The 17,569-nt window shown below is 40.3% G+C and overlaps 1 protein-coding gene across 19 annotated transcripts in view; it reads right to left on the bottom strand.

The window, feature by feature from the left end:
* Positions 1 to 377: 377 nt before the first annotated feature.
* The window catches only part of ABLIM1 (actin binding LIM protein 1), a 268,653-nt gene continuing 251,461 nt past the window's right edge, over positions 378 to 17,569 (bottom strand). For all 19 annotated transcript variants that reach the window (XM_038758707.1, XM_038758704.1, XM_038758705.1 and 16 more), the window contains 6 exons: positions 17,225 to 17,289; positions 15,066 to 15,126; positions 13,150 to 13,157; positions 12,004 to 12,078; positions 7,805 to 7,885; positions 378 to 5,605 (listed from right to left, as the gene is read on the bottom strand). In XM_038758707.1, the coding sequence (XP_038614635.1) occupies positions 5,492 to 5,605; positions 7,805 to 7,885; positions 12,004 to 12,078; positions 13,150 to 13,157; positions 15,066 to 15,126; positions 17,225 to 17,289 (404 nt within the window). In that variant the 3' untranslated portion in view covers positions 378 to 5,491. The remainder of the gene's footprint in view (positions 5,606 to 7,804; positions 7,886 to 12,003; positions 12,079 to 13,149; positions 13,158 to 15,065; positions 15,127 to 17,224; positions 17,290 to 17,569) is intronic.

The raw sequence follows: 17,569 nt of genomic DNA, 5'->3' as shown, positions 1-17,569 counted from the left end.
TAATCTCTGTCTTCTACATATAGATAGCTATCCCTCTTGTTTGGCGATAACACTGTTGGTCTATACCACAAACAGAAATAAGCAAAGTTAAATTCATCCTAGAACAATGGAATGCAAAATGTTGGATGAAGTGGTAAGGATCTTTTCAAAGTTAGCATTTGAAGCATTTAAAGGATCAATTACAGTTTTCTGTTATTTCACATTCACCCTAACTGACCTGTTGACAGGCAGAAAGATATGGATTCTAACATTATTAAATATTACTTTGAACCATTTAAATACACGTCTATTTCCCTGATGGGTACATGCAACAAACTTGCTGTAAAACGCCAATCTGAAAGTCCGAAAGACAAAAAAAAAACCCCAAAACAGGGCACTTACCATTTAAGAATAAAGCACAAAACTTTATTCATTGGCTTGATCTGAGTACAACAGTGATGCAGATTATAGTGGCATAGGAGTGCATATGTGCGGTTGGCAATATGTAAGTGAAGCAGATCAGTAACTGTACAGAACAGCAACCCAGAGAATGGCAGGCCAACTTTTCATTCACATACAAGCTTACACTAGTGTGCACAGACAGACACCAATTCACTTTTGCAGGAGACAAATATTTTTTTTAACTTTTTCAAATGCTTGTTCGATGTTGCGGGAAACAAAAATGATCATTTTTGCAATCCTTCCAACTTCAAATAACTTCAAGAGAACCCTCACAGAGAGTTGTCAGGACCTCACACAATTCACTGAACAATTCTGCTGATGACAATGAAAACATTAATTTCTCTGAAAGGAATTACACTAGGTACATTGTTTCCTGCAATAAAAACTGCAATTGTTAAGTGCTACTACTATAACTGGTACCTTATGAAAGAGAAGTGACAGTTTAGACACTACAAAGAGGACATAAACCATGTAATATCAAACATTTCCCCTGCAAAGACATGTGTGTAAATTAATTCGTAAAAATTCTTCTTTTGGAGACACACACATTTGTAGAGAGTTATACTGAGTAGTCACAACATCAATGACCAATTGATGTAAACTCAGCTTCTGCTGTTGTCTAATTTAGTAATGCAAATATTATTCCTTCAAAAAAGGCATTTGAAATCATGTCAACCTAAGCTTGCTATTTTCCTTCATAACCAATAGATTTCAAAAAATTATTTCAGAAGAGTAATGAAAGGTTCTCAGTTACCCATTTTAAATCAATTTAAACAAACTTTATTTACTTATTTACTTTTACTCCCTTAAAAGGCATCTTGAGTCTCCATGTCAGGGTGCAGTGATTTCTCTTCTACTTTACAACAGAATGGGGTACTAACCCTAAGTTCTCCCATTTTCTCTTCTGTGTTTTCTGAATCAGTAAGATGTCTGATAGGGAAACCTGGAGTTGCTTCCAGGGCATACTGGTGATTAATTCAGATCCTTGAAAGATAAACATGAATTTCTAACAAACCATATGATTGTGCTTAATCTAAAGAAACAAAGAGAGGTGAGCAATCAAGTGCAAAATACATAGAAAGAGCAACTGAGAATAATATCAACAAATCCCAGAGAGAGATGGAGACTTACAACTGGATATGTTCACATGTACTCCCAGAAAGTTGCCAATGTGATATTTGTTCTTTCCAGTCTCTTCTCTACCAATCAACAGGTTACAAGCTTTAGCCTTACAATAGTTACCTGTCATTTGTCCATTTTGGATAATGTTAATGCTTCATATATTTTCAAGTTTTTCTTAGAAAGATCTATAATTACAAATCATGAATTCAAACTTGCAAAAGCATAAAGAATCCAGGAAAAGTAATTCTTTATAAAAAAAGTGACTTTCTTCAGAGTGTCATGAAATACAATCGAAAGAATTTATAAATATTCTCAGCAAGTCTCCCAGGGTTGAGGGCTTGATTGACATCACCAGCTCAAGAGTGACACTTGCCATGAAGGAACCACTGCAGCTTCTGCATCAAAATAAACCCAATTTTAAGCAAACTTCAGATGAAGGGTGGCTGGTGAGCAAGGACATTATCACAGGCCCACAGTCGCTTCATGCCCATCCGATCCCTCTAAGGATGGCATTGATTTCATTTGACTCTTTGAAAAAACAGGTGATTCAAGTTCAATTTAACACCAGCAATATTTTAAGGGCACTTACAACTAACTTCCAACTGAAACAAATGTGTATTGCTATAGAGGACTCTTAGGTTCTTTATACCATTACAATCTGTTCTAAATGACTCCAGCATGAAGTTATTATGTACCACAGGAAGACTAAATAATATCCTGAATCACTTTGAACAAGCTTTACTAGAGCTACTGGAAGTTATATAATGGGCCACTTTTAAACACACCCCATACCTAAACTATATTCTGATCTAAGCATATAAGGATTCAGTTTACTCAAACTGACAACTCATTCTAACCCAAGAGTTTTATTTGGCAGTTAAGCTAGGAAAACTCCACATTTACCCACCCAACAAGGGCTATAGTTCAAAGTGCTGTGGAGCAGTAACAGTATTCAGTGCACGTCTGTGATGAGTATTTGTGATTTCAAATGCTGCAACTGCTGAAATGGAAAGACACAGAGTTTACAGACAGGACGGGACTGAATTCTGTTGCTAAATTCTTTTTCTTTCTCCTTCCATCAACACTCGACGAAAACTTTAATAGAAGAAAGCGGCTCAAATACAAATACACAACTATTTCCCACAAGGCTCCAAGGGGAAGGCGCTCCATGGAGTTACTTAAGAGAACCTACATTTTATAGATACTAAACATGGTTCACTAGGGCCTATCTTGCTAAGGCTTGCCTGGCTTATAAAATACTTGAAGAGATAAGCCCATAAAAACCTGAGGTTCCCTCTGTACCCTACATAAAAAGAAAATAAAAATCTCATCATCGAGCCAGATAAAACTGGAATTTACCTAACCGGTGGTTGTACAAAGATAAACATAAAGAAATCAATCTCTCCTCTAAAATGAACCGCCAGCCCAAGGAAAGGAACGGTGAAGATAGGAAGAGTTCACAAGGAGGCTTTCCCCTACATGCAAACTCCCGACCTCAAAATGTCTCCTCTCCTGCTGAGTACTTTTTTTTGAGACTGCACACCTACTGGGAAAGGTGGGGGAGGGGAAAGAGCGCCAAAGCAGATGCCAATACACAAGGATGGCATTTTTGAATTCACCCCAACTGGAAAGACCTAAAAGTTCTGGAAGGAATTTCAGATTTAGGAGAGTTCAGAAGAATGAAGACCCATTCATCAGAACAAATCACCTAACAACTGTACTAGGGAGCAAAGCAAAGGCAACTGTCTGCTTTTAGATGGAACAGGCAACTCACTTTCTCAAATGATCACCCGGCATTGCCATTTTCTGCAACGTGAGGGCTGGTGGAGTTTCAGAAATACACACACATATTTTCAAGAACAGTTCTAGGTCTTTCAGCCCACGGCATCAAGGTACAAGTGAAGTTCTAGTGACTCAATGGGAGGCTGATTTTATAAAACTCTACGTCTGAATCATACTATAGCACCTGGTCTATGTTAAGCGTGATATGCAGACTAAACATTGACTACATGGGTTGTTTCCTTTTTACACTCCCTTGTTGAAAACACACCCCGTGGTTCCACCATTGGTTGGGATAGACAACACGTGATCTGAGTATTCTTCTTCTCTTTCCATGCAGTAGTGATAAGGTCACACTTTTCACCATTAAAGGAAAGCTGCAAGTTGATTCAAATATATTCCTTCATCGCTAGGCCAGTGTTTCCCAAATGTTTTCCACCAAGGAACCCTTTAGCCTCTAACTCAATTATTGGGGCCTTCTTTCATTTGGTGTTAGTGAGTTTCCTCCTGTAATGTCTCACGGCTTGAATGAGGTGATTTCGGGAGTCTAAAGGAAGTCCTGGAACTCTTTGGTGCCTCTTTTAGAATAAAGCACTTCTATATTTCCTACTAAATGGTCTTTTCAAGCTAAAGCTATTGCCTACCGCTATGTCTTCAGTTGAATCTTCATGGTTATCCAAGACAAGGCAGGGGAAGTTATACCAGTGCATTATTCATCGGTTGTTAAGACCAATGAAGAAAAGAAGCTATTTCCCACAGCCTTTCATGCTAATGGATCACTCGTTGCATCATTCAGTTATGTATATCTTTATAAACATCTCTTAGAAGCTGAGTGTATAGCATGAGGAAAAATATGCTCTAGCAATAAGGCGTTTGGAAAATCTCAAATTCATTCATCAACTACCCTGTGTAATTTTTCTGCCCATGATGAGGGTAACAGTGCTAGGCACAGAATGACAAAAATCTAGGTTCTTTGTTTTAGGGTTGTAATGCTTAAAAAAAATATTCAAGAAAATAAATTTTTTCCAACCCTAGTCCTGAAATGACCTGACATGTTTTCTGTTTAATCTGACGTAGTATGCTATATATTATAAGACATTACATCTTCCATCCTGTATTGGCAGAAAATGCAACATTATATAATACCACCTAGTATTGTCAAGATTCAGGATAGGAGGGACAGAAAAGGCAGAAAATGCCTCCACCATTCTTGGGAAAATCCTTCCTTTCTCAGTTTTACTGAAGAGATTTCCATTCTTGATTGAGTTTGTTCATCGATTCACTTGTTCTTGGCTGCAGAGTAAACTTGTGCTGAATTGCTCAAAGCAAGGAAAATCTAAGGAGGGAAGTTTTACAACAGCTCACTGTTACACCAACAAATACACATTAGCAAATATGTACAGCAGAGAGGGCTGAGTGCATTTAACATCACGTCTCTGGTACGCTGCCTCCTGGACAGGCTCTCTGGATGAAAAGGTGACTCGGGTGAGCATAGCCTTGGGGACTCCACCTTGACTGTTGAGTAGGGGAGTCTCCCACACCACTGACGGCTTTTCCATTTTGGTGACCTGGGACTGGGGGAACACTTCTGCCAGTGGAGTGAAACTCTCTCAACTCCCTGTCCCTCTGCTTTGTACTACAGGTACAGAATGGGCAGTTTTACACAAAACCAATTACAAAATGTCTGTGCAAAACCATTACTATTTTTCACAAGGCTATGCTAGTTTTTTTTTCCTCTTAACCACAGTGTGTATAGATATAATTATTTCATGGAGTCATTACAACTACTTCCTGTTAGGCATTCTAAGGGCACTTCCTGGCTCGACCACTACAGGCTGTTATACATCTGGACAACAGTAAAAGGGATATGGAATCCGAAAGCAGTTCTTATGTTCACAAGGTAATGTAAAAAGATCACATGTGAAAACAGCTGTTGAGTTTTGGAACATCGAAATTTCCACCCTGTTCTTCGTGGCAAGTGTCTCTGTTGGTTGGCCCAGTGGTTACGCCAAGACTGCCGTAAATCAGGTTTTCCCTTTTTGTTGTTGTGGAGGAGCAGTAGCTTCTAAGTTCTCCAATCAAGTGTGGGATCTAGAATATAATAACCTATGCATCACCATTCTTTTTAAACTGCGGGCAAGTATACAATTTAGAAGAGCTTTGCTTTTTTCTTCATGTCATTGCGTCTCCAGAGAGGTAACTTGTCAAACTCCTGAATTGGCATTCCAAATATTTCTCGAAAAACTTCAGGTGCTAGATGACGCTGGATAAATGAGGAAAGAGCAAGTGTCAGTTATGGCCACAGAAGTGGGAGACCTAGGCTAATGCCCACACTCCAGTGAAACCCAGGCTGAGGAAAGCAGACAGACCTAGTCAGTTTTACTTCTAGCCCAGAGGACTGGTGCTCAAATCCCACCTCTGAAATCTGCCTTGCTGTGCAACCTTGGGCAAATCACTTAACTTCTCAGTGTCTCAATTTCCTCATCTGTAAAATGGGGACTCAATACCTGTTCTCCCACCTCAGACTGTGAGTCCAATCAGGGCCTAAATCCAACTTATCTTGTATCTAATCCAGCACTTAGTATAGTGTTGGCACATAGTAAGGGCTTAACAAATGCCCCCATAAATAGGTTAGCAATGGGAAAGGGACTGACTCTGCTTTTCCTTAAATACTTTGCTTTCATCGGAGTTTTTACATTAAAAAGTCCCCATCTCCCCTGCCCTCCCTCCTTCCCCTCCCCACAACACCTGTATATATGTATATATGTTTGCATGTATTTATTACTTTATTTATTTTATTTGTACATATTTATTCTATTTATTTTATTTTGTTAAAATGTCTTGTTTTGTTGTCTGTTTCCCCCTTCTAGACTGTGAGCCCGCTGTTGGGTAGGGACCGTCTTCTATATGTTGCCAACTTGTACTTCCCAAGTGCTAAGTACAGTGCTTTGCACACAGTAAGCACTCAATAAATACAATTGAATGAATGAATGAATGAATTAGACTTCGGATTTTATAAAATGCGTAGGAGGCTATTGGCGAATTTCACTGTAATGTCAGCCTATAAAGGGAGTGCACAAAAATCTTGGAATAGGTAGCTCCTGTGATTCTGGATGAAGCTTTAGCTTCAGGGAAATGGTGAGGAGGATCATTTGTTGAGTGAAAATCCTTGTGGGCAGGGAACACATCTACTAACTAGTACAGGGCTCTGCACACAGTAAGTGCTCAGTAAACATGATTGATCAATTGAATTTACTGAGCATTTTCTGTGTATTGAGAACTGTACTAAGCACTTGGGAGAGTATAATATAACTGAGTTGGTAGACCCATTCCCTGTCAACAACGAATTTACAGTCTAGAAGGGAAACAGATATCGATATAAATAAATTATGGATCTGTACAGAAGTGCTGCAGAATTGAGGGAGGGGTACATAAAGGGTTCAAATCCAAGTGCAAGAATGACATGGAAGGGAGTGAGAGAAGAGGAAATGAGGGGCAAGTTGGGTATTGATTGATTGACTTAGTTCAGAACCCTGAGGTGCACAGAGCAAAGGAGCTATAAAAATGCAACATAGCAGCAACAGCTCCAAAACACCTCAAAAGTCTTCCCCACATCACCTGAGTGGAATGTGAGTCAGCAGGAGTCCAGTAACGGGTAACCAGTGACACATTTTCCTGAAATTTGTGCTGCCTTTTCACTTGGATGCAGAAAGCTGCCCTAAACTGATCTTTCCTGCCCTGATACCCTTGTGAAGATTGTGTTTTGATCCGTAGTGGATTTTTGATGATTTCCAGCAAGTAGCTGGGAATTACACAAAGACAAACTTGCCATATTGAAGGCAGTCAGTGAAACAATCCAAACAAATTACATTTCACAGAGGATTCGATAAGAAAGACTTAGAAGGGGTAAAGCAGATGTAGAGCAGAATACACTTGCCTGTTTTTTGACTCCAGGCAAATCAGTTAACTTCTCTGTGACTCAGTTTCTTCATCCGTAAAATGGGGACTAAACTACACGTTCTCCTTCCCTCTAAGACTGGGTGTCCCACGTTAGACAAAGGCTGTGTCTGATCTGAACATACTGTATCTTTCCCAGGGACAGACACACAGTAACCACTTAAATACCACAATTATTATTAGAGCAAATTTTCCAATTCCATTGCATTACCATCTCGTACTAATTCAAAACTGCATCCATAATATATCAACATATATTTTGGGGCCGCAGATGTAGACCAGGAAGTGACTGTCAAGATACATTTATATCTCCTTTTAATAACAGGTGGCGCTTGGTGTGCCACTCTGGTATCTTTCCACGGCATCCCACTCTGTCCAGAACACCACTGGACTGCGGTGAACTTGTGTCCAATTCTCAACATTTTATCTTTCGTGGAGCTAACACGAAGTCTCTTGGCAAAAGGAGAAGAAAAAGAAACTACATTTGGGAATTTGCTTCTCTTACCTCAAGCCTGGTTCTGTCTACATCTCTTAGTATTTTATTTCGCCCTCTGTTGGTCACCATGAGGATTTCGTATGGAAAGATCTGTTAGTGTACAAGAAAAACAAAAATTAAAGCTGTGGAGTACACCCTTTTCCTCTCATGAATTATGTACACTTCTTTAAGGTCTGAGAAGTGCCTGATTTTCCCAGTTGCAGACCAGTAATATTGATTTTGATATTCAAATGAACTTTCATCATTCCTTCGAGATTTAATAAATCCCTCATGTCTTGGGATAAAATATAGTACATTTGGGTGTCTCTGCAGTAGGTTTGATCCTTAGAAGAAACTTGGGATTTATGGAGGACAACGGCAGTATTGTTGAAATTTTTTCATTCTATTCGGACAATGTATTAGTTGTCTTGCACCTTGTTGCAGGTGGTTGTACAAGGGAGCCACTTGCTAAACCTCTTTGATTTGGATTTTAATGGATTAAAGGTGGGCAGAGTGTTCTTTGAAACATCCTGGATTTGATTCTGAATTTATGTTTCTCTTCCTCCAAGGAGAAGGACCAGCAGTCAGATGTAGCAGTATGTTCACAAATTACTGAAAATTTCTTTGGAGAGGATAAATCCTTCCTCATACTGTTTAATGGGAGATCCTTAAAGAAATCTCTAATCACATCTTACAGGCAAATTTAAAAAGGTTTGAGTTGCATTTGTAAGTCATTTGGTGCTGGATGCAATGAAGAAGTTTCTTGCTTCGACATCGTTGTGCATTGGTACATCACTAAGTTCACACCAGTTAATTTCTCATTCTGACAATAAACAAAATTCAGTCAATAATGAATATTCCACCAAGTTTATTGTGATCATTTTCTTTTTAAAAATAACTGTCATCTTACATACTGAGGCTAAGATTTGGCTCTCAGTAGATTCCAACATTCTCACAATCGTACAATTAATGCCATTACTGAATGTATGAGAATGGTTACAATTTCAAATTGAATAGGTGAAATGACTACCACAGTACAGAGTTGTGTTGAAACAAAAAGCTAAGTTGTTAAAGTAGAACAACTTACAGCTGCCACATCATTTCATTAAACTATATAAATTAGAAATTCACAATGGAATCCATGTTGATTTTGGGCCTTGCCCTGGTGATTACACCTGCTGATTTCTGTTTTAGTCCAGAACTAGGTGAATTTTCAAATACAGTTTCCAATACTGTTCATGGTCAAGTTTCCAAAAAGCTTAAATTCCCATATCACATGCTGTCTAAGAAAAGTTCTAATTTTGGCAATAAGAAAACACATTAAAACATTTATATAAAGCAAGCTTATGAACCCTGCAGATCCCAATCACACAGGTAGTTGCTGAGTTAAGAGATGTTCAACTGAGACCCTGTCCCAATAGATAAGAAGATACAAAACTCTGCTAATTTAAAAAGGACCCCAAATTTTATAAGGCAGGAGGACCCAGAGATATGGAGTCAGTCCTAGGATTGAGCACAGGGTGGAGGATGGGAAGAAGTAGGGGGAAAAAAAATTATAGCTTCATCTGCAGAAACTGTCTTTCTACCAAAGAGATGTGCCACCTCCTCCTGAACCAAGAATGCTCTCAAGTTGTACCCCCAATTACTGTCACCATCACTCACTCATGGCTGACCCCTTCTCCTTGTCCATATCCTCCCTCTGACCTGGAGCTCCCTCCCCACTCCATATATGACAAACCACCACACTCTCCAACCTTCAAAGACTTACTAAAACCACATCTTCTCCAAGAGGCCTTCCCGGAATAAGCTCTCATGTCCCCTACTCTTGCTCCTTATTCGCATGGAGTGCTCTGTAAGCATTTGATATTCATGACGCTTTCAGTCCTACAGCACTTATACACACATATGTAATTTATTTTAATGTCTGTCTTCCATTATAAAACATAAGCTCCTTGTGGACAGAGAGCGTGTCTACCACCTCTGTTGTACTCTACTCTCCCAAATGCTTGTTACAGCACCCCATGCACAGAAACTGCTCAATAAATACTACTGATTGTCAGCCCAAGCAAAGTATTGCCCAGGTGCTTTCTCTCCGGCTTGAGAAAAAGGCTCCCATTTTTCTCCCTTTAGTGATGCTGGTGTTGATGAAATAGACTGCTGGACAGGAGCCTTCTACGTATTGGAGAGGACTAGACTGTAAATGCCTACAAAGCAGGGATCATGTACACCAACCCTATTGTACTCATCCAAAAGCATTTAATGAAAAGCCCCAATAGAAATGCATTTGGGTAATAGCCAGACCAAAACCACTGCCACAATTTGCTGGGATGCCGACAGTTGGTATTCTCTTTTGCCACTTGCCACTTATTACCTAGCCATCAGAAAAGATTCCTTGTGAAAATCACCATAGCCAAAAATAAATTCCTCCGCAATCACTAGAGAAAATATTCTGTAATAATTTACAAAGACTGTTTGCCAATTAAAGCAGGTATCTCCTTTAATGACAGGTATCTCCCTTAATGACATACCCTCAGGGCAACACAGCACTAAGGGCAAAACACATAACACATCCGCTATCCTTCACAGCTAAATGTTTCTCTTTCCTCAAAAAAATGTCTATAGAATTTAGGGAAAACATCCATGTAGCCGAGCTGTTTTGCTGGTAAGCAACGCAACCCCCTCCTGGGATCTCGGGATCTGTGATGATCCTGGGATCATCCAGGGATCTCCATTCCAATCTGTCTTACTCCATCTCTCAGGGAGGGAGAGAGGCAGAGGCAGCAGGCCGCCTCCACAGAATGCAAAATGCTCAGAAGGTCACAGCTGTACCCTGAGCCAAGGTAAGCCTGAAACTCTACTCTCCTAGCCCCAGTACTCTATGGCTTTTGGTGTGGCCTAGTGGAAAGAACACGGGCCTGGGAGTAAGAGGGACCTGGGTTCTAATCCCGGCTCCTGCCATTTGACTGTTGTGTGACCTCGGGCAAGTCACTTGACTTCTCTGGGCCTCAGTTACCTCAGCTGTAAAATGGGGATTAAGACTGTGAGCCCCAGTGCTGAGTACAGTGCTTGGCACATAGTAAGCACTTAAAAAATGCCACAATTATTATGATTATTATTATCATTTTGTATTTATTCCTGTCACTAGTCTTTTAGGCTGATTTTGTGGTTTTATTGTTCCATCTTTCCCTAACATTTCCAATGACAGTCCTCTTTCCCTTTTAATTCTTAGACTGTAAATCTCTTGAGGGTCAGGGACCCTAATTCTCTACCAGGTACTCTTTCCCAGTGCTTATTCAAGTGTTTTGCAGGGAGAAATAGCAGATGCTCAACATTAATATGGATTTGGATGACAGGGCTACTCAAGCTTATGTAATCCATCAGGAGCAAGACCAATGGAAAGAGCAGCACCTTCACTTACAAGCATACTCAAAAAAATCTAAGTGATTGCAATTAACTTCTAGTTTTTAAGCCCAGGGCTATTAGTTGTTCTCAATAGGCCAGGTGACAAAAATGCTTTCTGAAATGGATGATTCAGACCATCTTTGATGGAACACTTACCATGAGATGTAAATGGAAGATATGGGGGAAATAAAAAGGGTAAAGAATTTTAGGGACATAAGTGTGCCTAGACATTTCAAAATAGCTGCCGATTTTTCTAGATGGCAGGTCAAGCTTTTGGGGCAAAATTGAACCTTAAACTATCCTCAGTCCATGTATTCATGCATCGGGTAAGTGTGTACACTGCTTAGAGCTGACTGCTGCAGCGAGAAAATGTGTAGCCATTATCAGTCCTGGTTTCACACTTGCATTCTTGAATGTATGACTGAATGGAGTTTTAGCTTTAAAAGGTCACCTTGATCTTGCTCCCTTTGGTCACTTTCCAACCTCTCAGCTGAAATCGTGCTATGTCAGAATACAGAAGTAGCACAGGGAAGATGGAGGTTGGGCGGAGGTGGGATCAATGCCAAATGCACTTCAACCTCAGTTATTTAAATATTTCAGGTTCAAAACATTTCCACGTGAAATATCCAGATAACTTGGGCCGTGAAGTGAAGGGGGTCAGAAACAAAGAGATGATTTGCTCATGAGGTCCTAGTCTGACAGTTTTGGTAGTTCAAGGGACTAAAGTAACTCCAAGTGTGGAACACCTCTCTGTTTTCAGAGGAACTCATCTGTCTTTCATCAGACCCTCACTATCTCAAAGGAAAGTGAATAACATCTGCACTTGCCTTTGGTTCCAACATGTTAGGCATAGACACTCCTCTGTCCATTCTCCTTGCAGGTACATGACCATCCGGGAGGGACTGCATCAGATACAGGTGCACATCAGACACACAGGATACACAGCGACACACACAGAAGGGAAAGGTAAATATGGCAAGGTGAAAACAGATGAGAACTTGGGTCTGAACTTCCCTTCGGTTTCAATATGAAAGCCTCATCACTGTATTTGGAAATATGCTCCATTTCTGCTCATCGCTCTCAAGAAGGGATCTCTCTAGACCTCCCTCCTCTTCCTTTCCTGTTAAAATTGCACCTCTCTACTGAGCATGAACCTGACTTTTCTAGAATTTACTCTCAAAGGTAGATTCCCATTGGAAAGGGTCCATGTATCTCCCGCAGTAAAATGGAGAACACAGAAAAACCATCTCTTTGGCTCAGCAAACTACCTATGTAGCCACATAAGGAGACCCGAAACTCAAAAGGCAGAATTTCAACCAAGAGACCACCAGACCCAACTTTAATTTCTGATTTTTATGACACTTGCATTCAATGCTTCCATTCCCTCTACTTTTGGCTCAGGACCACCAGGCCAAGTCCATGACGTGGCAATGTTAAAAGATGAACAGTTACTGGCTGATCCGCATGGAGCATAACGGAAGGTCTCTTGGAAGGTAAGTTTCATGTTCCCAGACACGTGTAATGGGAGAAGAGTTAAGAGTTATTGGAAAGGTTAAAAAAAGTGGTCCCAGGATGAAGAGAAGAAGCCTTTTCTGACAATCCTTCTCGGTTAGGACCCAGGCAAGAATGCTACGTAGTTATCACTAAAAGAGAAAGAAATGCACAAAGGGAGATACTTATTGCTAGTGCAGGTTCACTTTGGAAGACTATCCCAAGACTGTGACAGGAGAATCTCACCGCATCCAGCCTAGTCTGTGCCTAATCACCAAGACTGTTCCCAGGGGAGGCTGTGCAGTAGGTTAGACATGCCCATCCCTAGCCAGTATGCACTGAAGATTAAGGCTCACACATGCAGTTAAATAGATACTAGCATCCTGGAAAGAAAATCCCCTTCCTGAAGATGCAGTCCGTGCCTAGGCAAGATGGCAGTGCTATTGGTATTGTTAGTTGACAGAAGAAAAGCCATACTGTACCTGGAAATCTAGAAAGGAAAGGAAAAATCTCATTAGGATTGGGGTTCAGAAAAACAGGGACTAATTCATGAAAATAATCCATTTCAAACGAACCAGGAGATTAGCTCCCAGTCAACCAACATTAGCATTCCTCTGAAATTCTTCCAAATATTTGCTCTGTTGACTCGCAAAAGGTGTATTGTTTCAAAGATGAATTTTAGCTATTGTAATCAAGCTCGAGAAAAATAATGTCCCTCATCACGGCTGCCTCAGCCAAAACTCAGTCATGTTTCCTGTCAATAAGAGTTCTGGCTACCCTGAAAGATTTCTTTGAGGTGTCTGGTGCGGGGGGTGGAGTGGGGAGGGGGGTCTGCCATGCCATTCTGCCATTAATAATAATAATAATAATAATAATAATAATAATAATAATAATAATAATAAGAATGGCATTTGTTAAGCACTTACTGTGTGCAAAGCACTGTTCTAAGCGCTGGGGAGGTGACAAGGTGATCAGGTGGTCCCACGGGGGGCTCAGAGGCTTCATCCCCATTTGACAGATGAGGGAACTGAGGCCCAGAGAAGTGAAGTGACTTGCCCAAGGTCACACAGCAGACATGTGGTGGAGCTGGGATTCGAACCCATGACCTCTGACTCCAAAGCCCGGGCTCTTTCCACTGAGCCATGCCATTCCCTTCAAAGCCCTACTGAGAGCTCACCTCCTCCAGGAGGCCTTCCCAGACTGAGCCCCCTCCTTCCTCTCCCCCTCATCCCCCTCCCCATCCCCCGCCTTACCTCCTTCCTCTCCCTACAGCACCTGTATATATGTATTTATGTTTGTACATATTTATTACTCTATTTATTTTACTTGTATATATTTATTCTATTTATTTTATTTTGTTAATATGTTTTGTTTTGTTGTCTGTCTCCCCCTTCTAAACTGTGAGCCCGCTGTTGGGTAGGGACCGTCTCTATATGTTGCCAACTTGTACTTCCCAAGCGCTTAGTACAGTGCTCTGCACACAGTAAGCGCTCAATAAATATGACTGAATGAATGAATGAATTCCTCTAGCTACAGAGGAAAAGTAAGGATGGTGGGAGTGGGAGGGAGGAGGGGAGGGGTTTAATCCTTCTTGAGAAGGGTTCCAGCCAAAACCAAGAGAGTAAATGAGAAACATCAGGGGAATTATTCAAATCCCAAACTTAGAAAAATTCAGGGAAAAGTAGGTTTGGCTGAGGCGGCCTAGTGGGGGCTTGGAGTCCTAGCCCTGGGAAACTAACAGTAAGTCCTGGGAGCCTTACTCAAAATGTAATGCCCCATGCCTACCTCTGAGTTTTCTGGTTTCTTCTTTGCTCTTTGGCTAAAAAAAGGAACTTCTCTTCCCTACCACACAAAGGTACCTACAGCCAAATGGGATTTCGGCAGCCAACAGTAATCAACGCATCTTGAATAGATTTTAATCATTACCATCAATAGTATTTACTGAGCTGCTATTAAGTGTGAGACACTGTATTAAGAACTTGGAGAGTACAACAGTAGCAGTGGGAACAATTCTGAATGTTTACCTCTGGCACATGCATCAGTTTGTAAGGACTGCTTCTCCAGTAGATGATAAAAGTCCCTGAAGGACACAGGTCTTGCTTTACTCCTTTTGCATGCTCCCCAAGCTCCAAGTACAGTGCTCTGTGCCCAGAAAAATGCTCTAATAAATACTGTTGATACTGGAGGAAAAGTGTCATAAAATTACAAGGCTGCTTCTCCTTTTAGAATGGCCCCTGGGTCGGGCTCCAAGATGGATAGATTTATGCACAGTGTTCTTTTCTCCCTACCGAGGAATACAGGTGGTATGAATTTGGTCTTTCCTAACACTTAGGAAAACCACCTACTAAGGCAAGAGGAATACCAACACAATAGCCCACACAACTACAGGAAACCTCACCTCGAACACCACCGCTGACATCACCATAGCTATTATACTGGGCAAAATCTGTAGAGACAGGCTGAAATAGGGAGAGAAATGAGTAAACAAAAAAATCCCCAATATTATCATTTCTAGGCCAACTGGGAGAAAAATAAAGCCAAGAAAGACAGACAGATTTGTAAGAATTTCTTACAAGCCAAATTCCTAGTTCTTAAATGCCTGATACCAAGACATTAGTTCAAGTTGAAAAACTCTCACTCAATTTTATGAAAGAACCATTAGCTCTGCTGTGTTGGTTGGTATCTTAAGTGAAATTTCATGGGGAAACTAAGTTGGAAATGCATTTTCCCCATAACCAAAAGTGGGCCACTCCCAGCTCTTTGTTACAGGTGAAAATGGGTTTCTCCCCTTAATTTCATTGTGGACTCTCAATTAACCAAGCAGTCTCTGTTCTTAGTAAGCTAATACAATGTACATATTCTCTTTTTTTTCAGCAGGAAATATTGATTTCAGTTACTGCTTCTTTTCTTATTGCGAAAAGATGTACAAAGTCCCCATCTAATTCTATTCCATATAAAAACCTACTGAATTTCTAAATCTACTACTACTTCTGTTATGAAGAATTCAAATTTAAGTCCTCTGGGTGAGGGAGTACCTGAAAAAGATTCCATTCTTGAAAGCAGATGTGTAAAAATATCTGCATTCCAAAATATCTGTTCTTTATTAGCATTAGAATTGTAACTTCTGCTTCAGGCTGGAACACACACACAGACCCACACACACTCTCCTCCCCAGCAAAAGACAATATTATCATTGCAAAGGCTGTTTTATTGAATTAAAAAACTTTCACTATTCCTTTTGTGTCTTATTAATGCTTCAATTGAGAACTGTGAGAATCAAAGTAAATACAGTCTGTCCTCTGAATGTTTAATAAAAATAATAATAATAATGGCATTTGTTAAGCACTTACTATGTGCAAAGCACTGTTCTAAGCGCTGGTTTGTACAGATATGCATGGTGTTGGTTAAGACAGATACAATCTACAAGTTTTCCTTAAAACGTTCTTCAGAAACACAACACCTATGTTATCAATGAACTGACTGCAATCAAATTGTGCCATATCTACTCTACACCTGCTCAATTCACAGTTCCATCTCACAAAGATCGCCTATTCACAATAAAAATGTAACAGTCCCAATACGCCCAAAGATGCTCTAGAGTGTAAGCTGGGACCTGTGGGAAGGGAATGTGTCTATTGGCTCTGTTGTATTCTTCCAAGTACTTAGTCCAGTGCTCTACACACAGTTAGTACTCAAAAATACCATTGATTGAGCAAAGGCTAACCCAGGAAGTCCAATTTCTTAATAAAAACCTAAGGTATATACTCAAATTCATTAACACAATACCTAAACTCCAACTCAACAACAACAAAAAAGTGAATGCATGTGTAGTGACTATATTTATATAAACGCAATTTCTAACAAGAAGGTTGGGCTCTTGCAAAAACAGGATAATTCTTACTGTAATACACACTGGTGCTCAGTGTCATGTGATCGTGCTGTGATCAAACAGCCTTGCACTAATTTGATTTGATTTATGGTATTTGTTAAGCGCTTACTGTATATCAAGCACTGTTCTAAGCGCCAGGGTAAATACAAGTTCATCAGGTTTGACACAGTCCCTGGGACTCACCGCCTAAGTAGGAAGGAGTAGGATTAAATCCACATTTTACAGATAAGAAACGGAGGCACAGAGAATCCAACAATGGTCAATCAATCAATCAATCAATGGTATTTGTTCAACGCTACTGTGTGCCCAGCACTGTATTAAATGCTTGGGAGAGTATACACAACAGAGCTGGTAGACACGTTCCCTGCACACAATGAGCCTACAGTCTGGTGTGTCTTTGGTCTAATTTGGATGGTGACATTTTTATTGTGAATTAGCCATCTTTCTGAAGTCATACTGTAAACTGACTAGGTACAAAGCTGAAATGGAATAATTTGATTACACACAGCAGGCAAGTGGCAGAGCTGGTATCAGAACCCAGGTCCTCTGACTTCCAGGCTGGTCCTCTTTCCACTAGGCTTGGGTTTTGTGGGCAGGCACTGCTGTCTCTTTGCCAACATTTACATAAGCCAAGTTGAGGAATGGAATTAGGTTGGAAGACACCTTACCCTATGAAGTCCATTTCTTCCATAACCAGGGAGAGAGGAGGTTTTAGATGACAAAGTATGTGGAGCTAAATTGGAAAAGAAATAAGACTTTTTAGGGCCTTAAAAACCTTAATATTTCACACTCTATTGTGAAAGTATAACAAACATGAAACTATAATGTGGTAACCACCAATGTTGACAAACTAGCTGATGCCTTTGGTCCTTTAGTTCCAAAAATCACTGAAAACCTCTCCCAGAATGTTCCTGTTTTCTGGACCTGATTGGGAACAGAAAACGATTCAAGTCTCGTACTTCCTTTTAGAGATAAAGTTACTAAGAATTTTGTTAGTAATCACATGCGGGCTG

This window comes from Tachyglossus aculeatus, chromosome 16, assembly GCF_015852505.1.
Source record: "Tachyglossus aculeatus isolate mTacAcu1 chromosome 16, mTacAcu1.pri, whole genome shotgun sequence".
Lineage (NCBI taxonomy): Eukaryota > Metazoa > Chordata > Mammalia > Monotremata > Tachyglossidae > Tachyglossus > Tachyglossus aculeatus.
The sequence above is the reverse complement of the archived record's forward strand: the minus strand, read 5'-3'. Positions and strand labels throughout refer to the sequence as shown.